A 21,519-nucleotide genomic window follows, 5' to 3' on the forward strand; every position below is an offset into this window, starting at 1 on the left:
TTAGACATTTAAATGTTTAAGCTTTGAGACAACCCTCCAAAATGTGAACAGGCCTTATCTAAGCAACTGAAGACCTTAAGGGCGAGTCTGAGGATTCCCCAAAAAGGCAATTCTGCTTTAAAATTGTAACATACAAATTTCTGCCTGATTTTCCACCCTGCAGACTTTGGACTCATTAATTATTCCCAAGTCTACTGTACATATTTTGGACTCGAGTTCCCACAATCATATGCCCAATTGTTATACATATATAAGATCTCTCTTCTTTTCCTCCTCCCACTTCCCTTCTCCTTTGCCTTATTTAATAAAGGGATCAACATCTAGGCCAAAACCAAAATAAACACAGAGTAATTTGGTTTTAGATGTTATGGTTTTGTCATGATATTGCCATATAACAAAACCACTCAAATCTCAATGGCTTTGTGGTAGACAAAATAGCATTCCTCAACTTCTACCAAATCAATTTTGAACTTTTGGCCTCCAAAACTGCAAGATAATAAATTTGTAATGCTTAAAACCACACACACACACACACACACACACAAAACACACACTTGTGCGTGTACACGCACATGTACATACACACAGACGCATGCATGCATATAAATAGAGATTTTTTTATGTGTAATTAAATATAGTCTCCCACTGAATGCAGGATCTTCAAGATATCAGTGCTAACGTGTTAATCCATGTTTCTGTACTAAAAGGAGCTTATTAACACACATACTCACAGATGCACACACATGTGTGCATGCTTTTAGCATTAGAAAAATACTCCAACTAGAGGAAAAAGCTGTGTATAACTTCTAACCATGCAATCAACTATAGTTCTATCTTCTGGAACTACAAATGAGCTACAAATAAGTTCTGTTAAGACATACATACATATATATACATATATATATATATATAAACTTATTTCAAATCTAGAAAGACAGATTTGGAAGACAGATTTATGGCTCCCAATGATGTCCTTGTCCTAAGCCCAAGAACTTGTGAATATGCTACCTTACATAACAAAGGAACTCTGAAGGTACATTAAAAAATTCAAGGTGGGCAGTTTATCTTGGATTATCAGAATAGATCTCATGTAATCACAGAGTGCTTAGAAGTCATAGAAAGAGAATCAGAGTCAGGGTGATACAATGAGAAAAAGACTTTATCAGTTATTGATGGCTTTGAAGGTAGAAGATGGGGCCATGCCAAGCAACACAGAAAGTTTCTAGAAGTTAGAAAAAGAAAAGGAAATTAATTTTCCCCAGAGCCTCTTGAAAAAAGGCAGCCCTGCCAATACCTGCACATAACCCAAAAAAGCTTATTTCAGACTTCTAATCCCCTGAATACTAAAATACTGTTTGTTTTGTTTCAGAGTACTAAATTTGCATCAATGTTAGAACAGTAATAGGAAACTAGATAGATAGGTAGGTAGGTAGGTAGGTAGGTAGGTAGTAGGTAGGTAGGTAGGTAGATAGATAGATAGATAGATAGATAGATGTCTATATATATGAATTCAAAAAATCATTGAAGAACTAGAAAAGTAAGTACATTTGAATACAATTTGATGTGCCAAATACTTTACAAATAAGACTAACACTATGATGGCCTCTGTGCTAGCAGACTGGCAGTCCTCTCTATACTTTGCTCATAGCAGTCTCCTAACATTGAAGGATAAACTAGAATAAACTAGATAAACTAGAATAGGAAAAACATTCTAATTAATCCAGAAAGTGGTTTACCTACTGTCTATCAATTTAATTTTGCCTGGATGAGGGAAAAAAACTCTTTTATAACTCTGAGTTTGAAGTAAAAATGTTAACATGTCTTATAGGAAGAGACATACTCCCTGTATAGCTGTGAACAAGGACAATTTGACTGCTCTTTTAAAATCTAGCTACTGAAAAACTTTTATAATGGGCCTGCCACTTGATGTAATCTGTCTCATGAAAACCACTGTGTGATTATAAGCTTTTATTTGGGAATATGTTTAATATTTCTATATGTTATATAAAAGGATACAAATCAAAATAAAATTGAACTATTAAGAAAGTAGTATGAGGAAAGGGATCTTACAGATACAATTTTCTTCAGATATTTGAAGTCTGAGCTCTTATTGTGAGTCAATTTTTACTTCACCAAGTTTTTCTGCTCCTCAACTACTCCCTGTGTGAATTAGCTTTTAGCTTAAACTCCATCTTTCTCACTACCTTCCTTCTGACAGCTGTAATGAGTTTGCTGGAACAAAATATGTAAATGCTGCAACTGTGATCTAAACAATAAAGAAAATGTTAAACTCTTTATTCTAGACAAGGGTTTATACTAAGTAATTCATCTAGGACTTACTAAGTCATATATACTCAGTTGACTTTATTGAATGGAAGTAAAACTTTACATTTACTCCTATTACATTTCAACTTCATTGTTCAAAAACTCAGGCACAGTTTGGCAACAAAGCACTATTTGGGCAGAAGCATTCAGTTAGCTACAAGTCTGACTGTATTACTCCCAGGTCACATTTCTTCACACTGCCCAGGAGAACATCATGACAAAGTCTAATAGTGTGCTTTTCTGAACTCAAGATACTATTATTAAGGCATCTTTCTATCAAAAAAAAATCCTATCAAAAAAGAAATGAAGTTAATCTGGCAAGTCACTTAACCAGTCTGCTTCCTCATTTATTAAGAAAGGAAGGTGAACTAGGACCCCTCTATGCTATAAAATTCTATGGCTCTAAAGAGATTTTATCAGGTAATAGAAAGATACAGTAATGAAGGAAAGTTAAGCCATGTGAATGGGGTGAAGGAGTGGCTGAAATCCCACCCCGATAATCCATAAACCAGAGTGGACTCTGACATAAAGCAAAGCTGCAATTTAGACTGTACCGGCTATTAACTTGTGATCAGTCAGAAAGGTTCTGGGAAAAAGCTTAACACTATAGAGCCACCTAAAAAGGAAACTTGATAAGCAACTGACTAATGAAAATTATTTTAAACCCTATAGAAATATTTAATTTCATTCAGCCACTGAAACTACAAGTTGTTTTTAGCAATTTAAAAACTTAGTTACTGGCTTTGGCACTAGTTATTTCATGCATTTGAAAATAGTAAAGCTAAATTTAAAAAAAGCAACTTGCCTTCCTTTTTCTTTTCAAGATTACATTTTACCACAAAAACAACTGTAAAATGTATGAGGCATGATCATAATTTGAAGACCTGCATATAAATTAAATAAACAAAAATACACTTGTATTCACATTTTTCTTCCAGAATCTATCTCATGTACTCAACAGCAATTGCTTTCCATTAAGCCAGTAAATTTCAATATTTTTGTCCCATTTTTCTCAAACTTACTTATTTGACAAAAAGTAGACAAAACAGCTATATGCCAATTACAACATATACTGTTCTATTTTAAAACATTTGACATTCAAAATTCGGAAGTGTGTTAAAATAAAAACTAGCCATGTCCTTAATTCTTAACCCTAAGTGGTGGTATGTATAGTGTGTATACATACATATACACATTCACTGTATTTGATGTCGGTATAATTTGTGGAGGGGAAGGGGAAAAACAAATCGTTTAAATAGGGATACAGTGTGGACCCATTGCAACAATGAGATGTACAAGTCATTAGGTCGAAAACAAACTTTACAACTTTGGTGGTCGGGGGGAGTGGGGAGGATTGGGTGGGGGGCGGGAGGAGGATGGGAAGAGATGGGAAGGGAAAACAAAGGAGGAGGCTACAATGCTTGATAAGAAATGTACTCATTATCTTGGCCATGTATTTGTAACCCCTCTGTACAGTATTTTCACAATAAAAATAAATAAATAAAAAGAAATGTGCATAATATGCAATTCTGTTACAGAAAGAACAATTGAAGTTCAGAAAGATGAAGTTATACAAAATCACACATCATTATTGGAAAGTAAAGTTGTCATATGTTTATATGATCCAAATTCCAAGCTATTTCTACTCCAAGACACTTCAGTCAAAGATGAACAGAATTTACCTTCGAGGAGATTGTAGCCCAAAAGCTACACAAAGCAGAGAATAAATGGAGTGATGCTGGCCAGGGCCAGCTAGTGAGCTATTCACATAGAAAGGCGTCTAGTAGGCAACTGCAGAAAATAAGGAAAGCAAGCTTAAAGATATGGATCTGACAGAAACTATATCACATTAAACCCCCTCATCTATTAAAGAATCAGATGAGAGAAATATAATAGCACAATATTAGGATAATAATACTCATTTGATAATTAACTGTGAGTTGTAATTTCTTGGCAGAGAGGAAAATTTAGCCTTTGCAACCTTGTTGGGAATGTTTTTCAGGGTGAAGACAGAAAATAAAGAGGTCCCTGGTATTATGTTGCTAGTATCTTTTCATATTGAATCTTAGACCAAATACAGATTGCCTTTGGAGGGTAAGTTTACAATATTCAGTATAATTTCAACACGTTTTTATTTTAACTTTTACAGTAGAAAGCAGCAGAATAAAAATAATTTTTGAATATTTAAATGCATTTATTAGGAATAGAAAAATTGAAATAAATCTCTCCTGAAGTTTATTTCAAGATGAAAGTGAACAAAGATTCCAGTAGAACAGAAACTTAATTTTTACACAAATAGGCATAAATCAACTCATTTCTCCTATCCTTGCTCTCCACAGCTGCTCAGCCTACTGAGGAGGCAACTGCAGCTTCAACCCAGAATGGTGTATTACCAATGAAATTTCTCTGCAGTGTCTTATATGGCTTGGTCTTGAGAGAAATAGCTTTTTCATCATCCACAATCATGTTACAGACTTAACTAGTTAAAAAAAAAAACTCTTAAGTCCAAAATTCTGGCTCGATGGCCTACATATCTAAACAAGCAATTTAACCTCTCTGAGTACTGATTTCTCTAGCTATAAAAGAAGAATAACCTCTATTTAACATGACTTTTGTAGCAACTACATAAACTAAGTATTGAGCAGAGTTAGAAGATGAATAAAATAAATCACAGTAATACTACAGATATAGTGCTTGAGAGCATAGGAAAATTACGACTGGAATAAATTTCTAGTCCAGGCTTGGTTAAAGTTTGCTGGGGGGTGGGAGTGGGGAGTGGAAGTAGAAGTAATCAGGAGGTAATACTAAAGCCAAATGTTAAAGAAAAAGCTAAAATGTAGATAAGCCAAGAGTGTTGTCTCCAGCCTGTTACCCTAAGTACTTGGGAGGTAGAGATCAAGGGATTATGGTTTGAGGCCAGTCCCAGCATAAGAGTTAACTATACTTCTCAACCAGTGGCTGGGCACAATGGGACACATCTTCTATCCTAGTGACAAAGGGAAGCATAAATAGGAGGTATGCAGACCAGGATAGCAAGGGCACAAGGCAAGACACTACCTTGGAAATAACCAGTGCAAAACATGTTGGCTTAGTAAGCCTGAGGCTCTGAGATAAAACTGTAGCCCAGCCAAAACAAACAAATAAGCAACAGCAGACAAAGAAAGAAAGCATACTTCATCCAGAACAAAAGAAAAATGAATGAGCAATGTGATAGTATGCAGGCAACTTCACATTTAGACATTTTGGTGTTTAGGACAAGGTCTTGCTATATAGCCCAAGGTGGCCTCAAACTTGCGATCTTCCTGTTTGTGCCTCCCAATGCTGGGATTTCAGGTGTGTGTCATAATGCCCTGCAGATCTTGATTTTGGGGGGGATAGGGAGACTACTGAAGCTTGAACTCAGGGCTATACACTTGCTAGAGAGAAGATACATCACTTGAGCCATACATCCAGCCCTTTTGCTCTGGTTATTTTTAAGATAGGGTCCCACTTCTTGCTTATATCAATCTAGACCATGATCCTCCTATTCATGCTCCCTGCTATTGCAGGATGCATCCCACCATGCATAGGTATTAGTTGAAACTGAGTCTCAAGAGCCTTTTGCCTAGGCTGCACTAGAACCATGATCCTCCCAATCTCTTCATCCTGAGTAGCCAGGATCACATATGTGAGCCACTGACACCTGGAAGAACTTGACATCTTTAGATATTAATGAAAGGGAACCCTGGTAATTCCCAGATTGAACCCATATAATCATGACATGTAGTAAATCTTTCATTTTGAAGAGGTGTAAATTTGAATTACAAAATAGGAAAGGCTAACTAATGCATGGAGGTATAAAGAAGACGACTTCTGAGAAAGCAAGGTGAGCAGAATGATTGGTGATACATATATATATATATATAGAGAGAGAGAGAGAGAAAGGTTTCTATGAAAATATGAATTCAGTTTTGACATTTAAGTGCAGAAAGACATTTCTTAAAGAGACTAAGAATGAGAGATAAGAATTCAGAAAATTATTCAGCCGTATCTCTCAGAGTTTAGAAAATTCATGTATGGACAGGAAGTAATTGAATCAATAATATCAAATAAATTATTTAGGGATACTATAAAGAGCAAGAAAACTATGACCAAATTTGTTTATTTTTTTGCGGGGGGAGGGTCGGTCGGTCATAGGGCTTGAACTCAAGGGCCTAGGCTCTGTCCTTCAGCTCTTACGATCAAGGCTAATGCTCTGCCACTTTGAGCCATAGTGCTATATCTGGTTTTTGGTAGTTAATTAGAGATATGAGTCTCATTTACTTCCTGCTCTGGCTGGCTTCAAACCCAGATCCTCAGATCTCAGCCTCCTGAGTACTAACATTACAGGCATGAGCTATTGGCACCCGGCCAAATTACTTCTTATATATGCCATTTTAATTCAGACTTAATGGAAGGAAGGTAAGCATAATGTTTGCTCTATGCCCAACATTAACCTCTCCAAACCATGCTCACTAATGACGGAGGCACTAGTACAAATAAGTAAAAACAAGGGTGACAAGAATGTGCTTTTCATTTTCAGTCAATGTTATTATTGTTAATATTGTTATGAAATATGTGACTGTCAAGCAAGTATGCAGAGTTAGGTTACTAAGTTTTAACTGTCATGATAAAGATTTTGAATCTAAGCCTTTAGGTTTCAGTGCTCACTAATTTTCAAGAAAAGAAGGCATAGCAGAGCCTTTGTGAATAAAAAGCCTCATAGATGATTTCCCTGGAGAACAAATACCAGAATTTGTTCCAAACAATGGGAAGGAGCTATAGACATTTCAGCATTGAGTTTTGTAATGAAACAGAAATTGGGGAAAAATCATGGGAAGGGCTGATAGAATAAAAAGGTCAGGAGGCAATATACAATCCAAAATCATGGATTTTAGTTAGACTGGTTCAAACCCAGTGGTAACTATACTAATAGCTTATCTATACTTGAATTCACTCACAAGTCAAAACACTAGTAACTATTTCAACGGGCTGCAATGAGAATTAACGAAGCAAATGCAATAAATTTAAATAACATTAAAATGAATATGAGTTTTGGTCTGTGACTGTATATTGTAATAATGATAAAAACAACTGTCACCTAGCAAATCAGATTTAAAAAATAGAACTAAAATCTGAATTTTAGAGTTAAACCAATTAAAAAACTTCAATCCCAGTTTCAATTGGTATAAAAAATAAACTATTTTAAGAGTGCAAATCAACTCATGTTGTACACACCACAGAGCAATTTAGTTTATACTTAATATGTATCTAAAATTGCTGTGCTAGCTAAAACAGGAGGAGAAGATATAAAAATAAGAAAAAGTAAGATGCTAATCTTTTATAATTCAGAAGAAAGGCAAGCTAGTTAGAAATTACCTGACTAACTCGATTTACTTCTTCCTCTTCTTCTTCAGCTTCTTCCCCAAATGAAAGTAAACTAAAATTTCTAGTAAAAGTAAAAAAACACAATAAAGAAACAAAAAAAATAAAAGAAAATTAGGAAGAAAAAGTTAGACAAAACTCATACACTTCCTATTTTCAAAGGAAGAGAACAGACTAAAAAGAGGTACATTGTGACTATTTAAAGATGGTATTACTTAGATAATATTACAATATTACTCAGGCCATCAATAGTTCATATATTATATTGAACCAGTGACCAAAATCCATCCTGGTCATGGTTATGTACTGAGTCAAGCAAGATGGATATAATTAAGCTTTTGATATTTACCAAACTAGTGGCAAGATGTAAATTTCTGAATAAGTAATACAGATGCCTAAAACAGCACAAATATGGAACAATGTATCTTATTTTAAAATATATCTTATTTTAAAATTAATAAAGAACACAAAATTTCCAAACCAAAAAAAATACTAAATTCATGGGGAGAAAAGTCTCCTTTGATCCTTCAAATTAAAAAACAAGAAACAAAAAAAAAACACCTCAAATAGAATACATAAATTAATTAAAGCTTTCTCAAATATTAGAAAAAATAAAGATCTGGCAATAAGGATGCTTTTTCACAATGTATTACAAGAAATGACTACCGCATCATCCCTAATATATTTGCTATTCATGAAAACAAAATACACACACACACACACACACACACACACACACACTTTTGAGCTACTGTCAAGATAAATCACAGAGATGTAATATTATAAATGAATATAGTAACAATGACCTTTCATAAGAATAAAAGAGTAGGAAGCAGAGCTATGTCTCAAGTGGTAGAGCTCTAGCCTTGAACAAAAGAAGCACAAAGAATGCATGCAGGCCCTGAGTTTAAGACCCAGGACCAGCATGAAAAAATAATAATAATAATAAAAACTGAAAGAAAATCAAATGTACAGTTAAAGAAGCGTTTCCCTCAGATCATCAAGTGCTTACTAAACTATCTGGCTTACCACTTAGCTTATAAAAGCAACTTTATTTATTTTGTAGGATATGAAAAAAAGAAACTATTATGTATTGAATACCTATACTAAAAAGAAAACAAACTAAAATTTCTAGTAAAAAAGAATAGCAAAAACTATAGGATGCTTGCACATAACCTTTCTGACTTAATCTTCCCAACGACTTGATGCTGAATTTGTTATAAGCTCTGTTTCACATAACCAGGTACCTGAAGCTCAGCAAGATTAGTAAACTTTGCTTTTTATTTACTGGGTATGTCAGGATTATACTTATTGTCTGAACCTAACATTTATCTAAAAGTGTTGCTGTAATTCAGTAAAAGAGCAAGTTGAAATCCAATTCTTACCTATTTTAGTAAAAATGAAATATTAATAATGTGAAGAACATTGTCACAAAATATTAAAATTTATTTTAAAAAGAAACGTCTATTTTTATAATGCTATCTTCAGTAAATAATACAAAGTTCTAAATGAAACAGCTTTACTTAAAAATATTTATAAGATTGCCAGGTGCTGGTGGCTCACGCCTGTAATCCTAGTTACTCAGGCTGAGATCTGAGGATCGTCCAGCTTCCCAAATTCTTTATAATGAATACCTATTAATTTTTAAAAAACAAAGTTTTTCACTAACTCACTTATATTAAATATATATCTTACACAAATTTTATATGGCATCTAGGATGGCACAGTTTTAGCTAGGTTTAAGTTATATAATATATTTAAATATGAGAAATGTTCTATTGAAAATAAAACCCACACTCATAATTCTGAACACTCCCCCACTCAAATTGGCTTTTCACTTACTAGTAAATATCTACCAAACCAAACTAACTAACTTAGTGCCACTTTTAAAGTTTAAAATGAATATTTCTACTTTGATTACTTTGTGCCTTTAGGTTTCAATTTCTTGACTTCCTCCTCTGGTTTCTCCTTTTTGATCTTTTTAATTTCCCTTGGAATGATGTCATCAAAAGGATTAAACAAAACCTACAAAATGAAATATTTTGAAAATGTTATTCTAGTTTTAAATTCCACAAAAAATTAAAAACAAACATTAATTGTATTGACATTACAGTCTAAAATTGTCCTCATATATACATTACTAGTCTAGTGATAAATAAACTATACAGAATACTTATACTTACATGACCTATTTGTATCTTCCTAATAAGCTATGTGCTACTTAAATAAAAGTAGTGTATTTTATCCTTATTCTACAAAAGCAAAAAAGATAATTAGAGAATTTAAATGAGATAAAGGAAGAAAAACCAAGATAGTCTTAAGAAATTTGCTTCCTCCCTCAATATGAGGTAACTTTTAAGTCACCTATGAAATCATTTCTTTGGGCTAACTAAACCTAATTCCTATAACATTCCATTATAAATGGAGCTTTACATTCATTGGATTATCATCTAAAGTTTCATCTTTGAACTTAAAACCCCCCAATTAAAGTTTTGTTTTGTATGTTAAATTTGTTTAGTTGCTTGGTCAACAAAAATCAATAAAGTGAGAAATCATAATTACTAAGAAAGTTACTTTTGCCATTGACTAGGACCACTAAAGAGATGGTTGAAGAATCAGAGAAAAATTATTTTTAAAAAATAAGAGAAACATTCTTTTACCCATTCTTTTACTTCATAGGTACAAACTAAAGGATATCTTGTGAAATGGAGACATGGAAGAGTCAGAGGAAGAGAATGCTCAAAGTATAGTAACCTTGTGCTCTTTCTCCTATGTCACTGACTAGTCACAGGTTGTTCATGCTCAGCCTCATCTGTAACCACAGATGTTCAGTCAATCTCTCCATCTCTGGTTAGGCTGTTACTAGAAAATCAGTGCAGCTACCTACCTCATTCAAAAACATTCTTACTTAAATACTGTGTTTAAATAAATCAGGATCATGGTATACTTAGTATAAACCTTCATCCAATAGTTTCAACTTGTGAATGATTAGTTCTTCTTAAATGACAATATAAGTCCTCTATTGCATAATAATCATGCTCCTACCTCACTACTTCTGATTTTGTGTGGATTTCGTGGTCTTTCATCTTCATCAACATCAACTTCGGTGAGCCGCAGCATGTTGTATACTGTGTCCCCTGTAACCTTGCAAGTAAAAATATAAATTATTGCAATTGTTATATTTATCCTTTAATAGAGAACTTTTGTAAACACTTTTTGTAAATAACTGAAAGGGAATTTCACATTATTACATCAGAATATATGTAATAAATAATTAAAATGAAGTAATTTCATTTTAAGGGGAAAGCAAGATAAGTTCGATCACTCAATAAAGTTTCTTGAAATTTTCTATTACAGGCTTAATACTTAAAACAAAAATAAATGACAACTTTTATGCAAATATCATCAGCAAATTAGATTTTACAATAAGCAAATAGTAACAATGTGATAGATACTTTGCAAATATCTCACTTAATCTACCAAAACACACTAAACAAACTATCATTATCCTCTTTCAATAGCCATCACATCTGAGTCTCAAAAAGTTACAGACCCAGCAACAGTGGTTTTCCAATTCACAACCTTTATATTCTTTGTTGTCTCTAATTACTCTCTAATTATAAATTTTAAAAAATCAATTTTCTGCATAACTTAGTCAAAACCTGTATTGGGAGTGACACAAAAGAATAGAACAATATATATTTCCTTGCAAATGTTAAGAATTAAGCAACAATGTTAATTTAATTATTTGTGTCACTCTTAAATTCAACATTTCTTAAGATTTTAAAATACCAACTTCCCAACTGTACTGTTTGTTTTCTCTAACCCATTCTGCTTAGGAAATACGAAAGCAATTCATACTGAACCAGCAGGGGGTGCTGATAAGCTACTAATGTTTAACATGTCTAGGAATTAAAATGTACTGGAATGTATTTATATTGAAACATACAGGAATAAATGAGAGAAGTGTGAAAGAAGGAAACCTTCAGAATGCTTTTTAAAGAAAATCGTTGAAAACTCTGTAGAAGAACATTTTGTCAGATGACATTGTAAGTTAGCAGGAGTAAATAGTCCTATTCAAAGTAGTATTTCCAGTAACCTTTCAACATTAATATAACTTCCACTTTAAGTTTAAATTAATTCACCTCTAATAGAAAATATAAACTATAAAATGTTACTGCCTGAATGCCTTTCTAAAAATCTTAAAAACAATATTGGCTGAGTGGGATAGCTGCTAATATTACTAGTCTGATTTTAAAGGGAGCACACATTGCAGTCATAACAAATGATCGACTTGAAACATGCAATAGTGAATTCAGGTAGTCCTTTCCAGTTAATATTCCATCCTAATTAAAATAACAGATAAATATTGGGAATATTTTCAGGAAGGCGGCTGTTAAATAACTTGATCATATGTACCATAGAAACATAACAACTAAGATTTTAAAAGAATAGGACAGGATGACTTGCCACTAACCTTTCCGAAGATGGTGTGCTTATTATTAAGTTCATCTGCTCGACCCAGTGTAAAGAAAAACTGGCTGCCATTATCATGAGGACCAGCATTTGCCATTGCAACCAAACCTCGCCGATTAAAACGCAACCGAGAGTGAAATTCATCCTGAAGCATAAAGATTTAGTGAACACCTCAATCATAAAACCTTTCATATTCAATCAGACCAGCAATGACAAAAATGATTTCTAATGAAAAGTGCTCAGGTTTGGTTACCTACTTTTCAAGCATAATCAAATCAGTTTTCTCATGACATTTACTACTTCTTTCTGTATATAAACCTAAATTCACTAGCCTCCAGGTATCTTCTAAATATACTCAGCCACAAACATATATAGCCCGTTCTATGGAACTCTGTTTACTTATGAATAGAGGAGGATACACAAAGAAGAATAGATTTTTAAAGCTCATTGCTTTGCCAGGTATCATTGGCTCATGCCTGTAATCCTACTACCCAGGAAGCTGAGATGAGGTTCAAAGCCAGACTGGGCAGGAAATTCCATGAGATTCCTATCTCCAATTAACCACCAGATAACTGGAAGTAGCACTGTGGCTCAAGTGGTAGAGCACTCGCTTTGAGCTGAAGAGCTCAGGGACAGCACCCAAGCCTAGAGTTCAAGCCCCACAACCAAAAAACAACAACAACAACAAAAATTCATTGCCTTATTCTCATCCTTCAAAGTCCTCTAAATTTGTAAGTCCTATTATTTTTCTAAGAGACCTATCTTTGAAACATTATGAAATCTTCACTTAATCCTATTCCCCACCCTACTGTAATAGAAGCAATTACTTTCTTCTTTTAATTCAAGAAATACACCATGATTAGTTACTTTGATTGTACTGCATTTATTAAGTCCTAAATTTAATCTCCCCTAACTGGGACTAGTTAGGAGATATTAGTTACAATTGGCTGTCTTCAAAGAAGCAAGTATACGCTGTTGACAGCAGTTCTCTCCTCTTCATAGGCTCTTTCACTGATTCCTTAATAGCTTAGTAGAATTTCTCTCTAGACCTGACAATGGAATCATATATATTAGTCATTCTATGTAATTCATTATTTTTGCAAAAAGAAGCCATTTTCCCTTTATAAATAATTTTAAGAGATCTGAATTCAATGGATCACAACTGTGTAGTACATTTAAAAGGACCCAATTGAAAAACTTAACAAGAAAACTACGTTACCTGAAAATAAGAAAGTAAAAATCTCATATTAGGAAGAACCAAATAATAGGATACAGGAATGCTTCCTAACAGGTCTAAAATTATAAGACATGGCTCTGGTACAATCTAAAATACTTAACAGTGATATTGGAGGATTCTTTAATGACCATTTCATATTTTTAAGGCCATTATCATTTGGAAACGAAATCAGTGAAAATATTTTTCTCAAGAGTCACAGTAGGACCCAGTAAAAGATAAAAGAAAATCCAGAAACTCCTTCCCTTAGCGTATGTGTGTAGTTTTCAAAAACTCCCCTTTTAGAAGATTTGCTTATTCACTCAAAGGATTTAATAATGGTACCATGAGATTAATAATAAACATAACTTCAGTGTACTTGGATCCACTGTTGCTCCTAATCTCTTAGGTCTATCAATTTTTTTTCTTAGATCCCTACTGGCAGTTAAGAACCATTAGCCTATACTTGACTAATACATCTCTTTTCTTACTTTCTTTATGTCTCTTCTTCCTTCTGTTCTCCTTGTGATTTTCTATTATAGTATGCATTTTGTGCCACAGAGAACTATTTATGTAGTTGGTGATAAATTTTACTATAAAGGACTGAATTGTGCCCTTCAAATTTTTTATATTGAAGACCTATCCTCCAATGTGACTCAATCCAAGCTTGTGAAGAAGTGCTGAGAGTAATAAAGATGAAATAAGGACATGAGAGTTGGGCTCTACTTCAACAGAGCTTATCTCCTGGAAGAGACACCAGAACTGGCTCTCTTTTTCCCCATGTGAAGACTAGAAGGCAGTCATCTGCTACAGAAGAGACCTCAACAGAAGCCACATTGGCAGACTTCACAGCCTCTAGAACTGTGAGAAAGAAATCCTGTTGTCGAAACCACCCTCTCTCAAGTACTTGGTCAGACTAGACTAAGTAAAACTACTACAGATTCCAGATGATGTAAATAAAACATTATAAAATACCGTATGCAATATCCTAAAAAATTTCTCATTTATAAACCTGCAGAGATTAGATAGACATCAGGAAATAAGCTCTGTGGGCCTTCTTTTCTGAGTCACATTTTTTTCCAAAATCATTTTTAGCTCCACCTGAATTCAATCTAGCATAAAAGGTTGAAATAAGAAACTCAGAAAGAATGCTTGACAGCATAATGGCTGCTGTTATACTGGCATAATTTTATACAGCTGATTTTGTATACTATGTGAGATGGTTTTTCTTTTTGTGGGACATAATCACTTTTGATTAAGCAATCGAAGCTGACTTGCAATAATAATAGCTCAGTTTTACCTTGAATGGAGCTCCATAAATAGACTCTCCTCCAGTCCCTGTACCGGTAGGATCTCCTCCTTGGACTATAAAACCAGGTACAACTCTATGAAAGATGGTGTTGTCATAATACGCTGAAAAAAATAAAAATTTAATATATAAGTTTCTAAAATTAACTATATCTACAATTCTGTAAAACTAAAGCCATAATAGTTATTTTCTAGAATATTCAAACCAAAACCATATCTTCCCTACTACTTATAAAATACTCTTCATAGAACATTTTTGTACATAAACCAAGATTCTCAAACTCTGGATTACTGTTTGCAAAATAAAAATTAAGAGGGTAGATAAACACCATTGGTTCTCAACTGAGGGGAAGAAACAGTGCAAAGTTGTACTCAGTATTGCTGGCTCACAGCTGTAACCCTAGCTACTTTGCTTGAGCAGCAAAGTCCGTGAGATTTTTGCCTCTAATTAACTACCAAAAAACAAAACAAAACACCAACAAAAAATGGGTTTATGAGACTTATATCTCTAATTAACCACCAAAAAAAAAGGCAGAAATAGATCTGTGGATCAAGTAAACTAGGCTTGAGTGAATAAACTAAGGGAGAATGACAGACTGAGTTCAAGCCCCAGTAAGAGCACACATACAAATATATATATATATATATATATATATATATTTATATTTATATAACATGTTATATATAATATGTATGTATGTATGTATATATATACATATATATGTATTTTGAGTTCAGCATTGGATTTGTTTTCCCAAAACAACAAACTGCCAGCATGTTGAATGGACTCAAAGGAGAAAGTTGGAGAAACTATCATTCCAACATTTAGGAAGCCAGACCTATAAGAAACAGATATATTAGATGTTAGGGAAGGAACATGAAAGATGTTTTTATTACTCATGTTTCAAACTTTAAAATCACTTCATCCTATTCTTTTTCTTCCTATTCCCATTAAGTATTTCATTATGTCAGTTTTGTAATTCAAAGTTTTCTTTAAAACTTTCCTAGGAGGATAGTGTTCTAGACCCACTGAGGCAAAAACAGACCTGATTTCAAAAATGGAAACAAAAGGAGTCAGAAGTATGGCTTAAATAGTAGTGCATCTGCCTAGAAAACATGAGATCTTGCATTCAAATTCAAATTCCATCCCCCCAAAAAAGAAATGTCTTTTAACTTGTGCCTTATTTATTTAGTTATTTATGTTCACTACTCTTAAGGAATTAATGACTATTATTTAGTAAATAGAATCAAATGTAACTGGAAAAGACAGACAATGCAGAGACAAAGCTGAATAAAAGAGATGAAAAGATGAACACCTGCATAAATTAATTTTATTCTCTCCTCATGCTTTATAAGAACAAATGGAATTATCATAGTTAACTATTAATGGAGCTATTGGTTTCCTTTAGTTTTACTACTTTCCATTCTCACCTGTACAGTAATTTTTTACCCTACTTTTTCAATTGACAGTTTTACAACTTTATACTTCTGGATTGTAGACTTCTTTTCAATTGTGATCACAATTTTAATTGAGGGGACTATGTTCTACTTCCCCATGCTTTTATTTGTTTGTTTCTATATTCTAGAAATTGCTTTTTGTTGTAGTTGGTATACTGATATGAGTGTTACAAGATCTAGGTACACTATGACTTATTTAAATCACACAAAGAATTAAAATGGGATCCTCTGAATTACAGTTTAAAACTTTGATTTGATCATTTATTTATTTATTTATTTTAGTTAGGAGTGTTGTGGTCAAATCAGTCTTCAGACATCACACTAGCATTTCCAATAAAAAATAATTCAATCTCCTGACTGTTTAACTAAGAGAATTACTCTGCTTATTTTTCTTATTATTTTTCCATTCTCTTTTCTTCTTCCTTGTACTCTTATACATCAGAGAATAACTTTCTGTTATAATTGAGCTTCATCATCATCCAGTAAAAGAAGACTCTCATTTTCTATTTACTCAGAAATAGATACCCTCTGTTTCTTCCATTCACCTGGTCATAAGTTGCAGTTTTACCACTCATTCTTTCTAATGTTTTTGTAATTTCACTCTCCTGTAAAATTTGAGCTTCTGATTCATCAAAACATCTTACCAGAAACAAGTCTGAATTTTCTGTCTTTTGTTTCTTAGCTTTGTTGACAGTTATTTGAGGTCTCTCTAACTAAACTACCTGTCTGAATCTATTTCCTTCCTGCCTGCCATAGCAATTATTAATAATGATCATTGCAGATGTCCTTTCTCTTCTCTCTCTCCTCTCCTTTGTTCCCTCCCTCCTTCAACCCCTCACACCCATTTTTTTTATTCCTTGGTAGATAACTATTTGTTTAATTATTTGGAGAGTCAAATATACCAACCACTGAACGTTGTGGATTCTTTTTCTACCTTGTTTCTGATCTAAAAGGCTATTTTCTGGTACCCTGAATAACATTTAAAATCAGGAATAACTTAGGAGGACAGTGATTATCCATCACTATCAATATTTTAAACAATACACGATATATTCCAGAAGTCAAGAAGAAGCTACAAAAAATATTTGAGCGAGGGGCCAGTGGCTCACACCTGTAATCCTAGCTCCTCAGGAAGCTGTGATCCAAGGTTCTCAGCTTGAATCAAGCCAAGGCAAGAAAGTCCACAAGACTCTTATCTCCAATAAACTACTCAGAAAAAGCTGGAAGTAGTACTATGGCTCAAGTGGTAGAGCACTAGCCTTGAGTCAAAGAAGCTCACAGACAACACCTAGGCCCAGAGTTTAAGCCCCAGGACTAGCAAAAAAAAAAAAAAAAAAGTAATAAAATTAAAATATTTGAAATGCTTACTTCCATAAGAAATTGCTCAGAAACAAAAAACATTCAAGTGAAAAAAATATCCTTATATGATAGAAATCTTAGAAACAAAACAAAACAAAACTAGAGATAGTGATAAGAACCACAGTGAAGTGCAGAAACTGGAATTTTGAACCGATAATTTAAAAATAGGTAGAATTAAGTAAAATAAGAGAAAATATACCAAAAAAAGGAAAACTAGTATGAGAATAGGAATGGAAGTACAAGTGGGAAGGAAGGGTTCAAATATAAAGATAATTATCACCAAAACCACATGTTAGTATAATGAAAAACACAGATGGAAAGGTAGGAAGCCTGAAGATTTAGATATCAGATATGCAAATGGAGGGGAAAGAAAGAAGGGGAGAGCAAAAGACTAGATAAAAGGCAATTATAGCCATCAAGGTAAAAGTCAAGACTGTTGAGAGAAGAAATTGGTACATTTAGTTATACCTTGGTTTAGCTGATAGTGGAAGTTTCAAGTCCACTAAGCAATTAAATAAATTACTGTTAAGAGGGAAGAAATAGAGTTCTGAACATGAGAGTCATTTGGATGGAAGAAAACAACAAAAAAGTGAAGGCAGATGGCTGCTGGTAGCTCACGCCTGTAATCCTAACTCCTCAAAGGGCTGAAATCTGAGGATCATGGTTCAGAGCCAACCTGGGCAGGAAAGTCCATGAGATGTTAACTCCAACTAACCACCAGAGAACTGGAAGCAGAGTTGTGGCTCAAAGTGGTAGATTACTAGCATTAAGCAGAAAAGCTCTAGGACAGTGCCAAGGCCCTGACTTCAAGCCCTATGACCAACAGAAAAAAAAAAAAGACAGAGAAGAGAGAATTTGAGGCAAACTTGGGAATAGTCATATTTAGAGAATGAAAGAGAGAAAAACAGAATGAGTTAGCAGACGAGACTAAAGAGATCAATTTCTCTATTTATAAAGGATATAGATTTATTTAGGAAAGACCTGACATCCTTTCTATTTTCCCACACATAGCTTAATGTCACATAATGCTATCTAACATGACTCTTCACTGTTGTGAAAAATACAATGCAATTTGTCTTTAAGTGAACAAAATTTTTTCCCACAGAATACTGCTCAAGTTGTACCTACCTTCCAAACAAAGCTGAATGAAATTCCGGCAAGCTTTAGGAGCTTCTTTTGACCACAACTCTATATCAATATCTCCAGCTGTAGTTTTCAGTAAAACCTGTAGGAAGAACATATCACTATATTAAATTTTCATTTTGCTTGATGATCAGTTGAACAGCTACTCAACTTGCAGCATTCATTTTCAATTTTAGAAGAAATACTATAATCTTTACTAGGCTTTTTTTGTTATGACAAACAAATTGTCAGATATTCATGGCACATTTAAATCACTCATACTATTTTCAGAAAAAGATCAAGATTTAAGAAAAATACTATACAAATAGTATATGCTTTCTTCAATTTTTGCAGTATAGGGGCTTGAACATTAGGTTTGGCGTAGATACTATCCCTTGAGTTCTGAAACAAGCCCTTTTTGCTCATTATTTTCACAATATGGTCTTTCTTTTTGCCTGGGCTAGTCTCCAATTTTATATTTCCCGATCTTGACCTCCTGAAAAGCTAAGATTATAGGCATGGACCACCACGCTAAGCTAGTATATACTTAAAAAAAAATACTGGGGCGGAAGGGGGTTAAACTTCAGAGGTCACACTTGCTCAGCTGGCAATTTACAACTTGACCCATACCTCCAGAATAGTGTTTTTTGCTAGTTATTTTTGCAGATAGAGTCTCACAAACTTTTTCTACTCCAGCTAGCCTCAAACTGTCATGCTTCAAATCTTAGCTTCCTTAGTAGCTAACTTTTTTAATCACAGGAGAAAAACAGCATTCATTTGAAAACCAGTAATGCAAACTTGATTACTAAAGAGTTTCTTTTTCTATTACTGCAATAAGATTTATTCAGGAAACTAAATAACTTAAAAAGACATGAAATCCTTGAATTAGTACACATTAGACAGTTTTATAATTACTCATTTTGCAATTACTCTACCTTCATATTTAAAATCATGCTATTCCTAATTCAGAAAATAATATTTTAATCTAATATTGTTGATGACTTCTTAAATGTTATACCTTAAAAAAATAAAAAAGCTAAAGCCATTTGCTCTAAATTCAGGAGTGAGACAAGGATGTCCACTATCTCCACTTCTCTTCAATTTAATATTAGAATGCCTAGCTAGAGGAACAAGACACGATCCAAATAGGAAAGGTGAAGTAAACTTCTCCCTCATTGCAGATGACATAATCTTGTATTTAAAGAAGCCCATGAACTCCACTCCCAAGTTACTCGAGCTGATTCAAAACTTTGGCAAACTAGCAGGGTATAAAATTAACCCTCAAAAAACAATGGCTTTTCTGTATGCCAACAATGAGAAGAGCATGGCTGAAATCAGGAAAGCAACTCCTTTTGTAATAGCCCAGCCCCACAAAAAATAAAATACCTAGGAGTTAACTAAAGAAGTGAAAGACCTCTATGATGAAATTAAAAACCTGAAAAAGGAAATCAAACCAGCACTAAGGAAGTGGAAAAACCTCCCAGGCTTCTGGATTGGGAGGATTAACATCATGAAAATGGCATTTCTACCAAAGGTTATCTACAAATTCCATGCAATACCCATAAATATTCCAACCTCATTCTTCAATGAAATAGAAGAAGCAATCCAAAATTCATATAGAACAATAAAAGACCCAGAGCAAAAACAATCCTTAATAGAAAGAACACTGCTGGAGGAATATCAATATCAAATTTCAAACTCTACTACAGAGCCATAGTAATCAAAACACCTTGGTACTGGCACAAGAACAAACCTGAGGACCAATGGAATAGGACTGAAAACCCAGAAATGTACCCACAGACCTACAGCCACCTAATCTTCCACAAGGGAGTTAAAAAAAAAATAGAATGGAAGAAAGACAGCTTCTTCAGTATCTATCACCCTGCACCAGAATCAACTCCAAATGGATCAAAGACCTCGGAGTCAAAGCAGATACCCTGAAAACATTACAGGAAGGAATAGGAGAAACTCTAGGGCCCTTTGGCACAGGCCAAAATTTTCTTAATAAAGACCCAGAAACACAACAAATCAAAGAAAGGTTGGACAAATGGGATTGCATGAAACTGCAGAGCTTCTGCAGGCAAAGTATATAGCTAGCAAGATCAATAAAAAGCCCACAGATTGGGAAAGGATCTTCACTAATCATACAATGGACGAGGGTTTCATATCTAAAATATACTTAGAACTCAAAAAATTAAATCTTCCAAAACAAATCCTCAAAGAAATAACAGCCGGATTAATAAGTGGGCTAAAGACTTAAAGAGAGACTCTCTGAAGAGGAAATAAGAATGGCCAATAGACACATGAAGAAATGCTCAACCTCTCTAGCCATAAAAGAAATGTAAATCAAGACAACATTGAGATTCCACCTCACCTCAGTTAGAATGGCTATAATCAAGAAATCTAATAACAACAGATGCTGGGGGGGGAGGAGGGAGGAGAGGGGATGTGGCCAAAAGGGAATCCTATTACATTGTTTGTGGGAGTGTAAACTTGTTCAACCATTCTGGAAAGCAGTATGGAGGTTCCTCAAAAGACTACTGCCCTATAGCCCAGCAATCATACTTTTAGGCATTTACCCAAACGATCACAAACAAGGCCATACTAAAGCTACCAGCACAACTATGTTTATTATTGCAGCATTATTTACCATAGCTAAGATATGGAACCAACCCAGATGCCCCTCAGTAGATGAATGCACCAAGAAAATGTGGTATATATACACAATGGAATTCTATGCCTCCATCAGAAAGAATGACATTGTCCCATTTGTTAGGAAATGGAAGGACTTAGAAAAAATGATACTAAGTGAAGTAAGCCAGGCCCAAAGAAACATAGGTCCCATGGTTTCTCTT

The 21,519-nt window shown here is 34.0% G+C and overlaps 1 protein-coding gene across 1 annotated transcript in view; it reads right to left on the reverse strand.

Moving 5' to 3' along the window:
• Positions 1-21,519, reverse strand: part of Cwc27 (CWC27 spliceosome-associated protein homolog (S. cerevisiae)) — a 196,313-nt gene that overhangs the window by 168,833 nt on the left and 5,961 nt on the right. Inside the window, exons 2-7 of the mRNA XM_013025301.1 lie at positions 18,671-18,767; positions 14,718-14,830; positions 12,206-12,349; positions 10,774-10,872; positions 9,650-9,753; positions 7,723-7,792 (exon numbers count right to left, since the gene is read on the reverse strand). Of these exons, the coding sequence (XP_012880755.1) occupies positions 7,723-7,792; positions 9,650-9,753; positions 10,774-10,872; positions 12,206-12,349; positions 14,718-14,830; positions 18,671-18,767 (627 nt within the window). The remainder of the gene's footprint in view (positions 1-7,722; positions 7,793-9,649; positions 9,754-10,773; positions 10,873-12,205; positions 12,350-14,717; positions 14,831-18,670; positions 18,768-21,519) is intronic.

The sequence above is a fragment of the Dipodomys ordii genome, unplaced genomic scaffold, assembly GCF_000151885.1.
Source record: "Dipodomys ordii isolate 6190 unplaced genomic scaffold, Dord_2.0 Scaffold83, whole genome shotgun sequence".
Classification (NCBI taxonomy): Eukaryota; Metazoa; Chordata; class Mammalia; order Rodentia; family Heteromyidae; genus Dipodomys; species Dipodomys ordii.